This window comes from Vidua macroura, chromosome 6, assembly GCF_024509145.1.
Source record: "Vidua macroura isolate BioBank_ID:100142 chromosome 6, ASM2450914v1, whole genome shotgun sequence".
NCBI lineage: Eukaryota > Metazoa > Chordata > Aves > Passeriformes > Viduidae > Vidua > Vidua macroura.
Genome location: NC_071576.1, coordinates 46,660,607 through 46,681,706, shown reverse-complemented (window position 1 = coordinate 46,681,706; position 21,100 = coordinate 46,660,607). Strand labels below are relative to the sequence as shown.

Genomic DNA, 21,100 nt, shown 5'->3' with positions numbered 1-21,100 from the left:
ATTACTTGTCTCCTGTGGTTTGGAATACAAAAAGGGACAAATCTTGAGTGCACTTCAAAGTGTAATCAATTAATGGATTCACATGTTTTCATTTATTTCTCAAAAATTATAGTGCTATTGTTTTTAATTACTTTTAATTTCTAGGGATATGAACTTAAACCAGTGAAAGGTGAATGCTGTGGAAAATGTGTGCAGACCAAGTGTATTATACACACAGTAGAAAATTCTGAACTCATCTTGAGTGTAAGTATGCTCTATGTCTTACTTCTCCACCAAATCTGTTAAGTTCCCAGTTCCAGAAAGGGAACAACCTCCTTGCCAGAGACAAGACTTTAGTATAAGTTTGCACCTGAAAGATCAAAATCTCATCTAAAGCAAAACCTAGCTTTTTGACCTGAAGGTAGGTCTCATGAAATAAAATTATCTGTAAGGCCCTTCCTGGAATGAGAAATCCAATACCCTTGAAAGGGGTTTTCTTGCATAGTCTGGAAGCTTGGGCTTTTCTATGTTATTTGATTTCTATATGCTGAAAAACACTATTAAAGCCTTCATATGAAACAATTCTATTGCCCTAGTAGGATGAAGGTTTAGAGTCTTTCTTAATTAACATAAAACAGTCTAGCGTTTTGAAGGCAAAGTCCATTGGCATGGATGATTTTGTTAAAGTACTCCATGTACTTTAGAGACATTTTTCTTTCTCAAGAAAAATGCCGTATAAAACTGAAATTCTCTCCATGTTGCATATTGCAATCCATGTCATGATCTGCATCCCAAATGGCTGTTAACCTAAAAATAACTGACTAGGAAACAAGATGAAAGTCATTATCAGAGGGCAAGAAAATTTCTGTCTAAGCTCTCTTCAGCTTTCCTTATAACATTTTGCATTTCACTTTCAGCCTGGAGACTTTAAAAATGATCCTCACAACAACTGCACCATTTATAGCTGTGTAAATAGTCATGACCAGCTTATCGCTTCCACATCTGAGATTACCTGTCCAGCATTCAATGAGGAGAGCTGCAAACCTGTAAGTAAAAATAGAAAATTTACCCTCTCCTCCATACATAGATGACTTCATTTTATTTCAGCCATCTAACTAACAACAAAAATAAAATTTAGCTCTGATGGCCTTTCGTCATAATTTCTCAGTCCTAAGGGCAGAAGTTCCAGATGCATCCATGCACAGCCCTATAGAGTATACAAGATAAGATACCCGGGTGAGAATTCACCCAGGTATAATTGGTAGCTGTCTCTCAGTAGCCAAAATACTGGTCAGCACCAAGATACTGAATCTTTGCTGACTGCTTTGTTTGGGATTCTGTCTCAACAAGAACCAGGTTTCCTTGAATGTTACAGAAACACAAGCTGTTCAGTCAGTAAGTAGGCTGCCAGTAACACTGTGCATAGTTCCCATTCAAATACAGAGGACTCTGAGAAACCATTTTTTGGAATTGCTTCTGAGCAAAAATTTCATTATGTTAACTGTAGACTTCCTTCAAAGAATTGTTTGTATTTTCAAAATCCTTTGTAAGTTAATAAATTTCAAGTCAGGAAGAGGCTGTTTTCTTTGCTTATTTAGATCAATGTTACAGTACAATAATCAGATTTCACTTGTTATTTCCAGCCACTGAAGAATTGCTCTCCTTAGTTTTTTGCCTTAATGCATTTTTAATATAGAAAAATAATATAATGTAATTTTTTTGTTTCTTTTTTATTTTAGGGAACTATTTCATTCTTACCTAACGGTTGTTGCAGAACCTGTAAGTATGCCAGTGTATCTGAATCAACAATACAGAGAATGAATTGTCTTCTTAAATCAGCCCATTTCCCAGATAAATTTGTATTTAAATAGATACTTCTATGTTTATATTTGTTATTCCAAGCCTTCACTGTCTGATCTCTCTGGAGAAGTTGAAGCTGAAGCAGAAAGACTACTTAAGGCAATTCTTTGAGTGCGTTAGTGAAGCCCAGGGAATGCTGAGGTGCGAGGGATTTTTGGAGCTATTTCACTGAAAGCATTTTCTGCCCTTTCCCTGCAGGTGCCCCTCTGGACAGCCGCACACCATGCTCTGTGCGCCACAGAAAAGACTTTATTGTCTACAATGGCTGCCGCTCTGTGGACAGAGTTGACTTGACTGAATGTGAAGGAACATGTGGAACCTTCTCGCTGTAAGTAAACTCATCATACAATGATATTTAAGTCCTGGTGGCACTGAGCTTGTTTATATAAAAGGAACAATAAATAGTAGACTACACAATGGTAGAAGAACTAGAACTGCTTCTGCTTCATGAATCATGGACATAAAATCATGGAATCTGTGACTGATGAGCTGATTTGTCGTAATACTAAGCAGAAAAGTGTATTAAATTGTCTTGGGATTCAGACAGCTCTGATAAGGCCTATTCATCCATTAAGAGCTGGCTTTGTGTCAGACCATCTAGGCTAGAAATCGTCACAAAAGAACATGGATTATTTCCTGTAAAGAGAATGAGCCCAGAGAACAGTCAGACTTGACAACTGGAAGTGGAAAAGCTGCTTCTCAACAGTTAACACCTAAAATGAAATGCACATACATCTTTCAAAGGAAGTTTCAAATATGCACAATTTTTATACAATTAAGAAAAGAGAAAATGGATGCTTTAGGTGTGGTGTTAGTAGAGTAACTCGACTGTACATTTTTCTCTGAAATGAGAGACTATATTAAAAATTGGTATAAGGAAGTGGTTAGTAGGACACCTGGTAGTGAGCTACTAAAACTTTGGAAAAACAACTCTAACTCTCCAAAGAAACTGTCACCTACTGCCTATCACTGAGTCTGCCACAGTGCACCTTACATGGATGAAAACTGATCTTTAGTATCACATGGAACTCTGAGAAGCCAGGAAGTTTATTAGTATTTTGAAATTCCTGATCATCTTAGGGTCTTGCTGGAATTGCTTCTACCAAATACAAGAAAAAGATGGATCTTGTCACAGTATATAGCCTGATATTGACAGATTCTTCAGGTTAGGAATGGTGCTTAGGAAGCTGATGAACACAAGAGTGCAAAAAATACTTTGCAGTGAGATGGGAACAGAAAGAGCTGCTACTTCCCCTTCATGTTAACACTGCCCTGATTGGGTTAGGCATTTTATAATCACTGCTCTGTCAGATGAGCTTAGCACTTCCATTAGCCACAACTGTGGCTCTTCTCACAGGAGTTCTGTACCTGATTTCACCCTCTCCTGTGTGTTGGCTTCTGACACCGAGTAATGTTGCCATTTTGCATGTTGACAGATACTCTGCTGAGGCCAATTCTATGGACCACAGCTGCTCCTGCTGCAGAGAAACAAGCGCCACTGAGAAGCACGTGGTTCTGAAATGCCCCGGTGGGCACTCGGTGTCACACAAGTACCTCTATGTGGAGAGCTGCAGCTGTCAAGACACTGAATGCCAGGCCACAGTCCAGTGAGCTGCAGAACAATGAAGAAAATGACAAGGCGAGAACCCCAAACCGGATCAAGAGAGCCATCAGCCTAACATCAAAATGTAGGCAAAAAAACCCTGGCATCATTAATTAAAAAGACTGTGAACCATTCTTAGCTTCCTTGACTACTTTTGAACTTTACTTTTCCCAGTAACTGCATCCTGTTTGTTCTCTAATTAAATAACTGTGCCCTATTTATTTGTGAACAAAATAAGAACACAAATATGTATGCTTACAAGTGCACAACCTCTTGGTTCCTTTCCAAATCTTATTTTTCTCTGAATGATTAAAAGAACATCTCAAAAAGCATGGCTTTTGTACTTATTCTTATACAGTCTTGATGAGTTTGAGTTTGAAGAGAGAAGAAAAGTTATTTTTCAAGTTATAGGAAGTCAAGTGGTTTCCTAAATTTTTGGGCTTTCTACTCCTGGCTCCTTAAAAGCTGATCAGATTGTTCTGTTCAGAAGACCCAGTCTTTAAGGTGGGAGAGAATATGATGCTCTCTGCCAAAGCAAAGGCAAAGATGAATAATGATCATGAAATTATTCAGATGACTTGGAGAGACTTCTAGTTCAGCACCAGAACTTACTTTAGCAGAGCTCTGTATGTCGCAACTGTCTCAGTTCATTGCAATTATGTATTGTCACTAAAAAAAGTATAGGAAGATCACTCACCATGCTTTCAGGATGTACAATTGCTACATAGTAAGAGCTCTCCAAATTCCAGTATTTTTAAAACAGATGCCCATCACTAAGCTAGTAATCCTAGGCTTCCTCTTCAGAAAATGGAAAACAATAGCCATTTTTTATATTAATTTGTCTCTCAACAAAGGACAAATCTAAAGGAGTGCCGGTTTGTCTTACTGTAAGGAGAGCGGAAACAGGTAACTGGAAGATGTTAATTTCTCTTGAATCATCTTAGAGTACAGTGAGGGTAAACCACACCTTTGCAGTGAAAAAAAAAAAGCTTTTGGGTTTATTTTGTCTCTATTAATGAAATCTTTATTGGCAATAGCCAACCCCAATAAGGTAGCAAACATCTTTGCTACCTAAAGGATTGGTGGCACCATTTTTTGCTACTATCAAATGTACTGCAGCTTAAAAGGCAAATAAGATTTCTGCCTTTTTATAAGACTGATAAGGATGTGCAGAAAATGAAACTCCATATTTTTTTCAGCATTACAAAACTATGATTGGAAAGCAGATTTCTCTGGAGTTGGAGAGATAGCTGATCTAACAAGAAGGACGTTTTGTCAGTTTACAGAGCAATCTGCAGATTAAAGGAAGCTAAGTTTCTGCTTTAGTTTCTAAGAATTAGTTTCTAAGGATTTCTATCTCTACATTCATTGTAAGATCTGACAGAGTTTTCTCCCAGGGCACATACAAAGTCACTCTCCTCTGTGGATCCTTTGTTATCCAACAATTTCTATGCTGACACTAGAACCATACATTTCCTTGAACTTTTCTCAAAAACTGCTTTTCTTAAAATCTGTTGACATGTAGTTGTCTATGAGATTTTCATTTTTACAGTTAAATTTGACTGAAGTCAGCAAATAACTTCTGGAGACAGATACAAGGTGTGATCAAATCTGCCTTGTTTCCTATGAAAAAGAGATAAAATATTACTAGTCAATAGTGGCATTTTGCTGCACACTGTATTAACATTGAAATATAAAATCTTCCTTGTTTCATTTCTTTTTCATTTGGTCTGTAGTTTGCACAGGCTCTTTCTGTCCCTTCTAGTGATGGGCAAACTACTTCTTAATGAGAAATTCTAAAGATCTTGGATAAAAGTCAGTAAGGCTGCAGATTTTAGCTTCACCACTGCAGGGCAGTCTATGGCTGAGAATGTAAAGTCGTTTCATAACAAAAAAGCAAGCTGCCTTGAAAGGGACTTTTTATTTCATCACATAGAGAGTCTTATTTCTGAGAAGAATGAATGCTGATCTCTCCCCACAGCCATGTATATGCTCTTAGTAAGCCCTGGAAAGACAATTATTCTGACAAGAATTTACATGCAAGGTGTTGTTTTTTACAGTGCTCTGATTATGGCAGCCTTCTCAGTTTTGGTGCTGGGTCACAAGCACATGCTGTCAGAGAATTCTTGCTTACAAGTTCTTGGCAGTTCCAGGTCACACTGCACATGTCAAACCACCACCCACTTCTGCATTCTTAGTCACCTTAGAACTTTGTGGTTCAGTTTGCACCTGCATTTCTAATGGAACTGGATGACAGAGTTGAACAGATTAAACTTTCTCCAGTGGAGAAATCCACTGATAGTACTTGGGAGAAAAAGGAAAGAAAGAAACTTTAACTGTGTATCCCTACAAAGGCTAATAGTGGCAGTGAGCAGCACTTTTGCTCCCCTTCACAACCCTCCTGGAAGTAAATTGAGATCTGTATTATCTGATCCCAGGAAGCATTTTGTTTCTTAAGCAAGAGCTGCTGGTCTGCAGGCCACAAGAGGATATTCTTCTGGCAAACCCAGAAAAAAAACTGAGGAAATGTCTCCCATGACCCTCTCTGAAAGGGTGATATCAGCACATTAGAGACTCACGAGATTGTGGAATCTTCTGATCTCGTTGTCTTCCAGGTCAGACCTACCACAAAGGACCCTGGAAGCTTCATAGAAAGCATTAGTGCTGGAAGGGAGTGGGCTTGACTCTCTCTGTCCTCAAAGAAATACTCTATTCTCCAGGAACTGCCTTATCTTCTGGAGTCTAGCAAAAAGAGACCAGTAGCAAGAACCCATGTCTTGTCTCCTTGCCTGAGTCCTGTGTTCACCTCCTCCAGACTTTCTGTCTAGCCTCCCACTTTCACTGGTGGTAAAAGGTTTCTCTGTTCTGTTTCTTTTTCTTCCTCTCTCAGTACTTAACAGTTTCAGTTTTGTCTTGGAAAATGGGGAAGCCTTCTTGGGAGGCAAGTAGGACTTCCAGTCACACAGCCTTTGAAGGCACCAAAACCCAAGGCCCCAGCTCCTGCTCTCCAAAATCACATGGGTTTCATTCCCACTTGTAGTCTTCTCATCTGAGATAGTTTTAATCTCAAACAATTTCCTTGTAGTCCCTTGGAGGTGCACTGGAAACTCAGTGTTGTTCATAGGACTCTTCAGCAACATAGTGAGAACTTCCATCTGCAGTTAAAAAGGAGTTCACAGAAGATTTGCTCATAAACAGAGCACAGTTGTTTTATGAAGCATTACTGGATAAGTGTTTTGAGAACACCAGAGACAGAAAGGAAAATACTTGTTAGCAATATGGAAAAAATCACTGCTGCTATCTGAGGTGAGGCAGATGGGATTCAGAAAGAGGGGAAAAGCCACATGCAAACCAAGAAGAATTCTTCCCAAAATAATACAAGGTAGGGGTTTCTGATCTAATAACTGCCTTATCTTCTGATCTAACTATGTTCTTTAATAGTATTATTTTGTTCTGTGGGAAGGGTAAGATAAAATTTTCAGTGTGTTTACCATTTGAGTGTACTTTGCTAGACCGCACTTCACTGAACTAAGCACATACAACTCTGCACATATGTCCCAGTGAAAGGACTTTAGCAAAGGCAAAACCCTAAGTAAATAATAGTGCAGTTACTGTGCTTGTTATGTACTGTTGCACTTGTCTGGAAAAGCAAACTCAGATACCAAGAAAAGACAGAACAGACTTACAAAGTCTGAGATCATAGGGAAAAACATTCTTGTAGTTTTAGGTCTGACAAAAAATGAAATATGTTTAAATAACTGCAACATTGATATACTGTTTCTGAAATTTCACCTCCCAGTGGAAGCTTTGAGGGGTAGGGGGATATTTTAAGGCAGAACAAGTTCTTAAAATTGAGCAACCCTCTTCCAGGGCCAAATTTCCAAAATTAACTTACTCTTTTCGGGCTACCACAAACACCTAAGTTCTTAACTTGCAACCTTGCAGACTAAGGTCCAAACAGGTCTAAGCAGACTAAGCCATATTTCCATCACTAATATGGAAAATCCCATAAGTTCTTTTTCAGCATCATGCTTCTAAAATCTGCTTTGTACAAACTGAATTCCCTGTAATGTTCCAGTGTTTCAGCACTCTTACATAAAATGCTTGAATTCTTTTCACAAACTAGTCTCTAGAACAGTAAAAATCACCACTGTGATGTTTTCATTACCCTAAGACTTTGAAAAAACTCATGGCAGAGCTGGCACTGAGAAGGAGCACCTGTGCTCCATGCAGCTTTCCTTTAAGCAGTAACAAAAGGCAACAGGAACAGTGATCAAGGAATGTGGCTTTACACAGTGCCTGTGACCTGACACAGCAGTTAAATTTCAATAGCCTGTCCATTTGGACTAGCGTAGCTGAGCATTTCTTGCCCTTTTTTTTTTGCAGAATCTATGGGATCTGTATGATCATTCTTCTCCTTAAAAGTACAGGGAGTCTGAGCAAAACGTAAGCGCAGGTAGTTCTTGGGTGGTTAATTCTACCTTCCACACAAAAAACCCTAGGCCAAGGTTGCTTAGATTCCCACCTTAACTTGTTTTCTGCCCCATCTCTTAGCCTTTCTTTTGGCTTGCAGTAACTTTCAGTCATGGTGGACATGGTTACCGGGTATGTATTTCATATAATTTCAAGGTTATAGAGACTTCAGTATTAAGCATGCAATGGCCTCTTCTGAATTATCTTGGTACCCAGGAAATAAGAAATTCCTTTTTAAAAAGAGGTAGAATCTGCTCTAGCCTAAACGCCATGAAAGTTCTAAATATTAAAGCAGAAAATTCATATGCTTCCCTTTGTTCTGCTACCCCATATTTGTCCACCAGGAAGGTTGTTTAAAGTAAAACCTTTCAAGTAGAAAATCTCTAGGGTCCAACCTCCTGATGAGGTGACTTTCTATGCAGGGAGTCTCTCTTACATGAGGAAGTGCCAATAGGTCAAAGAGACCTGTGTGCATGAGCACCAATCAGCCATGTCATTACTCCTTGTATGTGGATTTTGAAAGATCTATATCTTAAAGAAAAACAGAAAAGAGCAGCTGGACTCATTCCTTGCAAACAGGAATAACTAATGTCCTTGATTTGTTCAGAAAAAGTCAAGGAGTCCTATGGCAAGATTAGAGGTTAAGGAGCTTTGTGTCCATTCTAAGGCAAAATGTTCAAAACATTCAACCACCTCCTACCAAAACTGAAATACTGAAGGCATTCATCATGTATTTTAATGGATAATTAATGGCAGATATCCATTCCCTCCTTTCCCACTGCCTGCTACAGATCACCTTATACTTAATGACATCTGTTTCAAACTGTGTGGTAGACACAAATCTGATAGCTCAAATAAATCTTTAATGTAACTTTCCTAAATTCTATGATATCATGCAAAGGATTAAAAAGGATAACTCATGTTGTTCTTGAATTCTACTGGTAATTACTGACTGTTATAACTACCAGTTATGTAAAATATTTTGGCAAAATCACTTTGGATGTTTTTTATCATGTGGATTATTGGCACAAACTGCCTGACAAGTGAAATGTTTTCCTGGCTAACATTACTTTGTTAACAGAGCACACATAATTTCTCTAGGGTTATTTTCTAGGCAGTGCTTGCAAAACACCATCTTATAGTAGATAATAATTTCAAGGAACAGCACCAGTTTTGCCTGAAATGAACTAGGTTGTTAGAGGATTTCCAAGCTCAACCTCCCAGTGTTGAACTGACTCAGGATGGCCATAACTCTTTACAGCACATATGGAATCATCATCCCCTTTTGACAGAAGGATGTGATACAAACACAACTGCCAGACTTTAGTACAGTGGCTGGCTATGAAGGGCACTGATCCACCAGACACCTCCTACTTGAGTATGTCTTTTACCAAGTTTATAGCAAAAGTATATTTTTATGAGTCACCAGTGTATTACATTAGCTTCATGATGGCTTATCTTCAGTGAGTCAGTGGTGATAAAGAAACTGAGTTAATATTTACCTATTGTATTTACTAAAATCACATACCCTTTAATGGCAAATGATCCATGAAATGGGCTGTAAAGGGGCCAAGAGGAGTTGTTCTTTTTGCTAATACAGCTGCAGAAGAAGGAAGGCTTCTTATCCTGCAGGGTCCAATAAAGGGAAGAGTTATTAATCCCACTTTGTCACTGTGGGGGTTGTAGTTATAACTTGTGTGCCAATAGCAATGATTCAGTGGTAAGTGATCAACACAGCCTGTAAACTCCCTGTCAGTGTGCATTTCCTTCTGAAAAGCGTCCATGTATTTCTCCTGAAAACCTCAGTGTTTCCACGCTTGAATATAAAAACTTCATTTGAATGCAAATATCCTCCCCCTGTCAGTAGCCCTGAAATCATTGCAGAGGATTGAAGAAACCAGTGATTTCTAAGGAGTGTAGCCCGCAGTATCTGTGGAGAAGCCAGAAGCAGCAGCTCTGGTTAGTCATTGACAGAAACTCTGCTCCCCAAGAAATGGCAAAGGAATGGCATAAATGACAGAGCAGACAAGCAGAGGTAAGAAAATGGCTAGGTACAGAGCAAGAGGACTGGGTTTCCTATTTCTCTGAGTAGAGTTTTGCTCTTGCTTTTCTCAGGGGAGGATCCCAGATGACTGATACTACTATCTCTGCTGTGTAGAGCATAAGTGAATGTTGGTTCAATGAATCATTTGTTTTATTCTGCCTTTTCCTTGAAAACTTTTAATATGCGCTGTTCATGTTCTTCCCAGGCCTAAGTGCTAAGTGGGACTTACAGGGGGAAAGCATGCCTTAGCTCATTCCTCCTGCCGATCCTCACATTACCTTGAATCACCCCACATGTAGAACACAAAGGGCTGGAAGTTGCAGAGGTCAACCTCACTATGTCTTTGTCATCAAAGGACTACTCCAAACTGAAGGGTATCTTTGGCAAGAAGTTATTACATGCTGCCTGCTGCTTTTGTGCAGTTCAGTGGGAATAAAGGTTTTTTTTTTTTCCAGAGTCAGGAATAATATTCCTAGAGTCTGATTCTTCCTTCTACTCTCATACCAAAATGAATGAAATAGATACTTTGATTTCTTGGGTGGGAATTGGTAAGGAAGAGGACAGTGACTGAAGAAACATGGACTTTATCTCAGCAGAGTTCTGCATTTGGATTTTGACACTAGCATTGATTTTGGAAAATTAATGTATTTCAGCTATCCATCTTTACCCTCAACTACACTCTCTTAGTCTGTATCTGCAGTCTACTGACCTATATGCTTTTCCTCCTGGGCTTCACAGCCCTTCCCCACACCTGCCATTAGCCTTGTTCTGTGGCCTGAACAAGAACTCAGTATAAAAATGACCAGGAGAATCTGTTGAATTTGAGTGTTGATATTTCACTATATTCAATTTCAGATCATCCTCATATTTCTAATGTCATATTCTCATGGTTAAATTTAACTACTTGATATTCTCCTATCTTTGTACCTATTTGGACAGAGATCAGGAGAGAAGATGTGTTGTAATTAAAAGGAAAAGCAGCAGCAGTCCATGACTTCTATCACCAGCGCCATAAAGTCTGTTGGTTCTGTATTCCAGCCAAAATGGCAGGGCTTCAAGAACTGCCTTCCAGTAGCGCCCTGCCTCAAGTGCAACTGACAATGGAATTAATGAGACATGGACAGTGGCAAAGGGGTAACACGAACTCATGTTTCATGTCCTTCACAATGCTCACACACGCTAGTGCAGAGTTTTCTTTAGAGCAAGGGCAGCAGCAAATCTCCGTCTGGCAGATGCTGTCACCTGCAATTCTGTAAAGCGCCTTGTACCTGTGTAGGGCAGCAGCAGTGGGCCAGCTTTGGGACACTCCACTTTGGCAACAGCACAAAGTCTGGCAAAGCAGTGAGCAAGACCCTGTTCCCAAGGCCCAGCTTGCTGCCTGCCAACCAGGTAAAAGGCATTCATTATTCCCCAATGGGTGCATGGGCAGGCTTGACCTGAGGCCTTGTGAGAAGGGGCAAAACTATGTACACCTTAAACTGTATCTGTGCCCACTTAACTACTGGCAATCACTCTGACTTTACTGTTTTCCCAAAGGGGATAGAACAGCTGGAAGCATGGGAATGTCTGTTATCCATGTTTGATTTTCTGGGAGTAGGTGAGAAGCTTCCTCTCTTGTCAGGAGCAGTTCCCCCATGGCACAAATGAGGAAAAGAAATGCAAGGTCAGTTTGTGTCAAGAGAGCAAGTAAATCTCTAGAAAGGACTCTAAAATTACTGATATCAAAATACCCTTGTAGGATGTCCTACAAGGGGCTGTAGAGTTCATGACTGAGCTCACTGAATTTTTATGGGTATGTGGTAGGGTATTAAAGTACTTTGAGGGCACCAAGGGACCCTTTCATAGCAGTGTATTTTAGGTGGTGAAGGAACGAACTGTGGTCTACATTATGATGGGACTTGGGCACTGCTCCCTTATGATGTTTGGAGAATCCACCAGTTCTGTGTGCATACAGAATAAATTAAATCCTATTTGTGCAGTTGAGGTGAGAATTTTTACACTTTTGGTTTTGTTTCTGGTCTATTGAAGCAGTAGATCTGGCCTTTTCTTGTAAGATATTTTAGATACACTTCTTAAAGGGCAATACTCTCCTGCCAAAAGATTTTGCTCTAAATAAACCATACATTATGCCTGACCTGATAATACTTTTTGCTCTGTTTAGAAGTCACCATTAAAGCTGGTAGAGGCAACAAACATATTTCTTGTGATGGGGGATTCTGCTGATATGCAAGACAGAGAAAAACTCTGAAAGAGGTCAGTGATTGCTCCTAACTAATCAGATGTTATAAAAAATAAAAACTATTGATGCCAAAGAAATAATAATTGTAGGAGGAGGGTGAGGGGACTTACTTTCAAAGGAGGAAAGTAGAAACAGACAGCTCTCTGTCCCTATAAAGCAAGGAAGAACTGGATACCTGTCCTGTCTGAAAGAGAGGAGGTTTCTGGGTGCTAATAATGAATGACTGAAAGAAAATTTAATGAAGCTCCACCTTTCAGGGACCCTGCCATCAGTGTTTTGTTCTCATGCCAACCTCCTGGACTATAAAAAATCTGCCTATAAGCCAAGAAAAAACACTTCCCTGAAAGGATTTTCAAGTTACGACTTCATGGCAAGATGGAAATAAAAAACGGGAGATCATTTTGGATCTTCTGCCTAATTTGGAGTTTTTGCAAGGGCAAAGAACCAGTTCAGATAGGTAAGAAAATAATCTAATTCTTGCATTACTTGCTCTCATATGGCTCTCCATAGGTGAGAAATAGAGTTGACAAATGAAAATGTGTAATATATTCAGGGAAGAGCTTTAGACATACCAGATACTGTTAAACATTGTACACTTTTATCCTGATTGTCAACCATTTAGGTATTTATTTTCTTCTTTCATTACTAGGTAGTGTGTCAACTGTTTTATATCCTAAGTGACTAAACTTAGAGGAGACTCTCTGAATGCTGTTTGCACCAAAAAACAAATTAAAAAAATGGTGACACCCTTTTCAACACATTTCACACATATTCTTCCTAAAAGAAGTATTTACCATATCACCAGCTAGGCTTGACTGACCAGTATGAAATGCTGTGTTAGCAGGAATCACATTTTTTGTGGTCTGCTGCACTGCTGCCTCCTGGTTTGATTTTTAATGTCTTATACTTTTCCCAGCTGCTTAATACACAGCTGATGTACCAGTTATTGCTGCCTTAGTAATTCCAGCAATTTCACTTCCAGGATAGCCAGACTGTCTCACTTGCCCTCGCAACTCTGTAGAAAAGTGCTAAATTGCCCTACTCCACTTCAGTGCTGCAACCACCTATGACAGTAGCAATCCCTTTAAAAAGCTTTTTCTGCAAGGACTGACTGGGTTCTTGAGTTTGGGCTGCACATTTATAACATAAGGATCTGAATTTCTCAGTTCTTCCCTGCTGATTCTTAGGCAGGAATATTTAATAAGATTTTAGAGTTCACTGAGTAAATGAGTAACTGTTTTTGATTTGATCTATGGTGGATGTTGCTGTGTTGATAGTCCTAAACGTGCTACCTGAACAACACAAAGAAATTTTATTTGTCATTCCTTTATTTGTCATTCTTTCTGAAGAAATGTTGAAAGCATTTTGTAGCAGGCATGTAGAATTTAATTCAAGGTGATTCATGTTTTCTTTGTGAAGTTCAGTGGGGTGAAAATTGCTTTCTGAAGTAAAGTCTTATATGCACTTAGACTATGTATCTATACCTTTGACAGAGGTACAGCTTAGAGGTCCAAAACATGAGTTTTGGTTGAGAAGGAAAACCAAATTTCTCTTAGTCAACAGCTGAGGCTGGTAGCAGCCTCAACCACTGAGATCTGCAGCTGCCACTTTGCTGTAAATTCACGCCACCTGTGAGATCTCCTGGAAAGCACTCAACACAAAGTCTTGCCTGAGTTAAATGAGATTTAGACATCCAGAATGGGATTCTCCTCACTTCACTTTAGATATCTACAGTGCAAATATGTCTATAGCATTAATATAGACATAGCCTTTCTAGACAATGGAGAGATGCATGTGGTTTACAGCATCTTCTTGCTAGGCATATATGTAAGATGAGGAAGCTGAACCTCTTCAGCTTTTCACTGTTAACTTCTGCTTTTCACTCTTAACTTCAAAGGAGATTGGGCTAATCTGCTCACGTTGCAGGTATCTCTGTACTTCAAAAGTCATGGACTTCAAAAGTTCAGTGAGATGAAATTGCTTCCCAAAGGCTAGTATCTTCCAGGAGTTATCATTTTTGCCTTTGAAAATCTGCCCCTTTAATGTTTTTCAGCAAAAAAAGGACAAGCACCTACCTCATATGGGGTGAATTTCTAAGCTCCCCTCCTATGATTTTTTTTTAGTCCAGGTCTCTACTCTCAGTAGGAGTGAATGTGTCACCTGGGGCAATTTCCACTTCCATACATTTGACCATGTAAAGTTTACTTTTCCTGGAACCTGCACATATGTCTTTGCTTCACACTGCAATGACAGCTACCAGGACTTTAACATTCAGATCAGGCGCAGTGCCAAGAACAGCTTCCTGATCTACTTCACTGTCACCATTGATGGAGTGGTCCTGGAGGTGAAGGAGACGGGAATCACAGTGAACAGGAAGAAGTGAGTAAAGACTGAAATATCGGTTTTAGCTGCATTTTTATCGCTACATGTTAGGTGGTCTGACTGGAAAGCAGTGGCTGTGTATGAGATGTTCATAGCTTTTGGAACAGGGTATTGTGAAGAGTCCTCCCCATAGGGTTTGAGAAGGCAAGAAGCATTTAAACTAAACTACACGGTCCAGGGACCAACACCAACAAGTTTAGTAGTAAGCAATATGTATATTATAAAACCAGATGATGTTTTGAGGTTTAAGAAGATGTTTTAAGGTTTCCTTAATGTTGCTTTGATTAGAGAAGGAGGGATAGAGGAAAGTACATAACCCCCAACACTTTATATAAGTTTAGATATGTAGAAGCTTGGTGGTTTTTTCTTTTTTCTCAAAATATTATTTCTGTGGTACTAACCCTACTGTTTTATATTGCTGTTCAGGAACAGATGGTTATTTTAGGGATAGTTTTCCATTTACAGATAGATTAGTCTAGAAAATTGCTCTGCTTTGCAGATCACAACTTGCCCAGGGATCTTCTTATAAGAAAAGGCAGAATTTTTAGAAGTCAAAATCCACACCTTTAATTCCAATTCAAAGTGAAGCACAAAGGAAACTGCAAAGAGAAGGGTAAAAATATTCCCGAAGTAAAAATCATATGCAACAATAGCTGAAAGTTGGACACAATATTAAGGGCAGTCCTCATGAGAAGTGCAGAGTCCTGGTCCCAGCAAAAAATTATGAAGGGCCTAGGCAACCTTTGACTCTGGGAAAACCCCTCATAATTTTGTTGAAGAGAAAATTGTAAGCATATGGGCTGTCTTGACAGGCTTCTAGAAACAACCAAATATAGAATAGCACCACTGTGTTGTAATTATAGCACTGAAGCCCATATGTGTCTTCTAGATCAAAGAGGCAAAAAATCGCCTCTCTCCTAGCCATTTTCTCAACTTCTAAGTTTTTAGACTGTTGCAAACAGAATGGTAATTGTCTTGGTAAGATGGAAAATAATGTAGGTTTGAGTTGCATGAGTACATCCATAACAGAGAACAGAGAAGAGAACAGAGTTGTTTGTGAATCCCAAATATCAAGGAGGTCCTGGAAGGATGATGACAACCTGCAGTGTCCTTATGTGGAGGGTTATTTTCCCAATATTTTCATCTTGCTCTTTATAAACTTTTGGGTTAAGTCCTTGGGTTTGGCTGCTTTCTATCAGCTGAGTGGCTGATGTAGTATTGACACAAGACCAAAATGCATTGTGTTATGGATTAAGGTTGGTAAAAGGACACAGTGGACAATGCAATGCATTGTATGGACAAAGTCTGACCTTGCAAAGAGTGTTCCCATGTCTTATTTAGTTCCTTTTAACTCTAGTTTTCCTTCCTATATATCTGTAAGGATTTCATCAGTCTTTTTTTCACTGCAATCTGTTTTGTCCCCTCAAATTTCCAGGATTGCCATGCCTTTCAGCTTGAAGAGCATTCTGATTGAGGACACCTGTACTTACTTCCAAGTCACTTCCAAGCTGGGCCTGACACTCAAGTGGAACTGGGCTGACACTCTCCTAGTATGAACAGTCAGTTAGTTGTTTTCCTCCTGGTGAACCTCATCAGTAATGAAAAGCAGGGCTGGATGCAGGCACTGTGTTGATATATGAGATTATGGGAGGGAGGTATCACTCTATCCATAACCAGATAGAGAAATACCAAATTGGGCAATAGTTTCAGAGGGCAGGGGCATGGGAGCACAACCCCATGGTATTTCCAGCTAATTTCATTTGACAAAAGGGTTAATCCTGGATACAGCACATCTACAGTTATTTCCTTGCTCCATGGGGCACTGGCAGCAACAGCCCTCCAGCTCTGCCTTGCTACTCTGTCTCGTGCCCATCTTGTATGGGAAACTGATACGTGTGACCAGTCCAGACCTTGGCTTTTTTCATTCCAAAGTGATGCTATGTCGGAATTTTCCTCTAAACATCCAACCTGGAATATCCTCTTCTGTACCAGTGCATTTACACTTTTGTGTGTGAACACTTATCCTTCACAATCAGGACTGAGATTAACTAACTGGAGATTGTGTGTCATGTTTTGTCATTCAGAGAGATAGAGAAAGGGTAAAAAGGGAATACAGAGAAAAAATATCAGAAAGTAATCAGGTGATATTGAAATTCTGATTTATTGAAGTATCTGCTTTCCCCCTTCCTGTGTACTAATTAATATCTAAAGTTTTAAAGGCAGTATTTGTACATTACTGCAGAGTGGACACAACAGTAGGAAAAGCACTGCCTTTTTTGGGTGGACCTGAGTGGCACCAGTACTGTTCCCCGAGCATGTAGGAGTGATAAGGTGCAATAGTTTTATGAAGCAAGACAATAGTGTGCTAACCTGGCTGTTTATTTCCTCTAAGCATGGGGAAAACAAGTAATACTTGGCAGACCCACACCTAGAAGTGCTATAAAATTTTCCATCACCCTATGGACTAGAAAACCCATTATACATGGCTAAAAGTTAGTCAGAAGCTGCTTTTTTACAGCATCCAGCATTAGAGCATAGTTTTCTGACCTGTTCAGAGAGGAGCTGGGGTACCCTGCAAGATGTACCAAATGTTTTTATACCAGTTTCTCTATACTGGGAGACACTGGTGCAGGGATTAATCCAGTATTCAACATGCTTCAGTTACCTCTTTAGTGGGCAGGAACGACAATTGCTGGAGGATTCTCTTCACATTTGAATTCAGCCTGTCTGCAGATAAGTTTTATGAGAGATTTGTACCAGAAAAGGAGATTGCTACAAATTGGGAATGGGCATTTCTGCCATTGCACTTTTCTGTTGTGAATCACTTTGCAACAAGCGCTGCTGGTATGGGGAAAAGCCTTTAAACTCTGTGTTTCCTCTTTTGTAGCTGGACCTGGAAGAAACATATAAAGAGAAAATATGTGGTCTATGTGGGAACTATGATGGCAATGAGAAGAATGATTTGATTTTGGATGGTAGGTCATAAATACAACATATTCCACCCAGAACAGACCTCCTTATACATGACATGAAACTTGATATCTGTTTCCTCTGAGCAGACTTTCAGATTTCCTGACAGGCACATGAACATTTCCATATACAGGAGATGTATTTTAAGAGGTTCTGAGATATTTGAGATTTTCTGCACTTTTCATATTTATAAGAGTCTCCAACCTCTTTGACCAAAATTAATTGCTTGGCTATCATGCAGCAGTATTGCCAGGTTCCCCACTGACAATAACATACTTTCAGGAAATGCATGAGTGCATTTTCTGTTCTTCTTTTTTTAATCATTCTCTTTGTGATTATTTTTGCCTCTATAATGAAATGAAAGCATCAGGGAAAACATAAAGTATCTTCGAAGAAACTGTGTGCCATCCACTGACACCTTTAGATATTGCAAATAGTTGAGCCTCTAATCCTGCAGCAGGTTCTATGGATGGAAAGAAACCTTCATCCTGGGATATCAGCTGCAGGACTGAATCCAAAGTTGTAGCAACATCCCTTTATGTAATACCTGTATGACTGTTATACATGTTAACAGAAAACTCTGTAAGATCAAACACACCCAAAACAAAGAGAAGTCTTTAGAAATGATCCGAAGTAACAGAAAGTTCAAGATTCTTACATGATTTTAAATTCCTGGGCTGACAGCAGGTCTTGATACAAGTGTGCCAGATTCCTGACTCTAGCCCAACAAAAGGTCATATCAGGCTGTCATCCTCTATAAGATATGGATGCTGGTTAAATTTGGGTATCTCATGAAGTGCATATTGCCTCCGAGCCCAGAGAGTAAGTGCATTTTTATAGCCCATTAATTGACTTAAAGAATTGTGGGAAGTTAATGAAATGCATCTGGGATTTTTTGCAGGGTATAAAATGCATCCAAGACAGTTTGGGAACTTCCACAAAGTAGAGGATCCATCACAAAAGTGTCCTGATGTGAGCCCAGATGACCACAGTGGAAGACATCCCAGGAGGAAAGACAATAGATGCAGTACATATGTAAGTGTGTGGGACCAAGAAGTACAAGCCCTCCTGACCTACAGTGTTGAAGAGACTGTTGAAACAAATCTTAATTTCAGAGCATGCACTAAGCTGAATTTTTCAGAACTCTACACATGAATTTGAGCAAAATTATAATATTTATAATCTTATAGCTGAAATAATATCCTGTTATGGTATTAAAGAAATAGTTATTGGGAAAATGCCCAACTGAATGACAGCTTCCAGTCCAAGGCAAAGGACCTAGTGCCAGAAAGACTGGATAATCACCTGAGAACCCTTTCAACTTGAATTGTTCTGTGACCCTGGAATTGTGTCATCAAAACTTGGGGTGTATCTTCAAAAACCTAAAAGGTGGTAAAATGTCAAGTATTGCTTTTCTTTCCCTCCTGTTTTTTTTTTTAATAGAAAAAAGGATGCAAGAAACTTATGTCCCGTTTTGGAAACTGCCCCAGAGTGGTTGCCTTTGATGACTACATAGAGACCTGTGCTGAGGATATGTGCCACTGTGCAGTTAATTCTTCTCACTCTGATTTAGTTCCCAGCTGCATATGCAGCACTTTAAATCAGTACTCTCGAGATTGTGTCCTGAGGAAGGGAGACCCTGGGGAATGGAGGACCAAAGAACTCTGCTGTAAGTAACTACAGCTCTGGAGATTTATTTCAGACATTTGCACAATTATTCTGATCCCAGCAGAGCAAAGCTAGGACCTCTGGCAACTACCTTGAATTAATCTGTGAAAATATTTTGACACAAATATTGTTAATGGAAAAACTTCTACAAATTTAACTTGATTTTGCTCCTTAAATTAGAACTATACCTTGATGTTGCCCACCTTCTTCTTACAACTAAGTTTTCTTGAATTCTTTTTTAATTTTACTCTGCACAGTTAACTCATAAAGAGCCTTATTTCAACATGGTGACAACTAGATAGAAGTAGTTACTGAGAAGAGCAATATGTTTGTACTTATCTTACCCTGTGTTTTCATACTCAGTAGTCCAGTTACTGAGCAGAAAATCTCTTTAAATCCAGGGGGAAGACCAAATGGCTGGTGTGGATTGGGATAGCAAATTAATTCCAGAAGAATTGATGCTTCAGGCAATAATAAACTATTATGACTACCTAAAAGATTCTGGTGTTCTTTGCTTGTATTGTGACTTCCTCCAACCTTGAGCTAGTAAAATAATGTGAAATAGCTCACCTTTCCCAGCAGCACAGTTTTGTCCAAAAGATAAAGTAAAAGTGGCCATAAAACATTCCTTTAAGAGGGTAAACAAACACAACATATCTGGATAGAAGGTCTTGCAAACAAGATATGGAGGAAAGGAGGAAGAAGGGTTTGGGTAGTGACACAGCAATTTGAGAGATATTATAAATATATCGTTAACATACTCCGTTTTGGTCTTGCAGATCAGGAATGCCCAAACAACATGGAGTACATGGAATGTGGAAATTCCTGTGCTGACACATGTGCAGATCCAGAAAGGAGCAAGATTTGTAAAGCCCCATGTACGGATGGCTGTTTCTGTCCTCCTGGTAAGGCAGCTCACTTCTGCCAATGATCACACACATCAAGGGACAAAAAGGGAGGTTGTTCCCTTTCTTTACCATTTCACACAACAAATACACAGCTGTTTCTAGCATAATTCACCAGCTTTCTTCTTGGAAGAGCCAGATTTCTAAAGATATGAGATCCTGACACTGGAGAAAGGAGGCAAACACTTCTAAGGACTAGACAGGGAAAAAATGGTGCAGATATGGAAAAAGAAGAGGTGTTCTCTAGACAGTAAGAATGCAGGTGAAGATGTCTCATGAGATGCCTCCCTGCTATGACACTAAATCTGGCTGTAGCTTAAGTGACACAAAACATACATGCATTTCCAGGTATGTGCATGCGTAAATTTGCACATGAAATAGTCTAAGATGAGGCTCTGATTTCTGTTAGATTCACTATTAGAAAAGGATGGAGACTGGCTCACACCCTTGCAATCTGGCACTTCATTATCCTGCTCACAGCGAAAAATTTTGTAAAAGGAAATACTTTTTGAGTTTTGCATTGCTTTCATTTGAGTTCTAGTAAGAAATATTACCCATCCATTAACATCTGAAAGGGCCTGGGATACATTTAAAGTATCCCATTCATTTTAAGAAGTGCTGAATACTCTAGAGTTTTTTCCATACACTAATCTTCCTTGATGGCATTTCCCAGACTTACCAAAGGAATATTAACTAGCCATTGTGTCCGAACAGGAACTATCCTTGATGACCTCAGCAGCAAGAAGTGCATCCCCAGAGACAGCTGCCCTTGTACATTTCAAGGCAAAGTCTACTCATCTGGAGGAACTTACTCCACTCCCTGCCAGAACTGGTACTGTTGTGGTTTTGATTGCACTAACAAGGCAGAAATTTTTATTTCAAAACACTGATAAGTTGCATTCTGTACTTTCCTCCTTTTTTTCTTTTTAATATTTTCCTGTCACTTGTCTTAAATAACAATTCAAAACATTGCTCTG

The 21,100-nt window shown here is 39.3% G+C and overlaps 2 protein-coding genes across 2 annotated transcripts in view; both read left to right on the top strand.

The window, feature by feature from the left end:
• MUC2 (mucin 2, oligomeric mucus/gel-forming) overlaps nt 1-3,702 on the top strand; it is a 53,746-nt gene extending 50,044 nt beyond the window's left edge. The window contains exons 54-58 of the mRNA XM_053980695.1: nt 145-243; nt 897-1,025; nt 1,719-1,758; nt 2,038-2,167; nt 3,276-3,702. Coding sequence (XP_053836670.1) covers nt 145-243; nt 897-1,025; nt 1,719-1,758; nt 2,038-2,167; nt 3,276-3,450 — 573 coding nt within the window. The 3' untranslated portion in view covers nt 3,451-3,702. The remainder of the gene's footprint in view (nt 1-144; nt 244-896; nt 1,026-1,718; nt 1,759-2,037; nt 2,168-3,275) is intronic.
• Nucleotides 3,703-12,573: 8,871 nt separating this feature from the next.
• Nucleotides 12,574-21,100, top strand: part of LOC128809131 (mucin-5B) — a 41,743-nt gene continuing 33,216 nt past the window's right edge. The window contains exons 1-8 of the mRNA XM_053980862.1: nt 12,574-12,655; nt 14,322-14,577; nt 16,016-16,130; nt 17,468-17,555; nt 18,452-18,585; nt 18,994-19,219; nt 19,998-20,123; nt 20,838-20,955. Coding sequence (XP_053836837.1) covers nt 12,574-12,655; nt 14,322-14,577; nt 16,016-16,130; nt 17,468-17,555; nt 18,452-18,585; nt 18,994-19,219; nt 19,998-20,123; nt 20,838-20,955 — 1,145 coding nt within the window. The remainder of the gene's footprint in view (nt 12,656-14,321; nt 14,578-16,015; nt 16,131-17,467; nt 17,556-18,451; nt 18,586-18,993; nt 19,220-19,997; nt 20,124-20,837; nt 20,956-21,100) is intronic.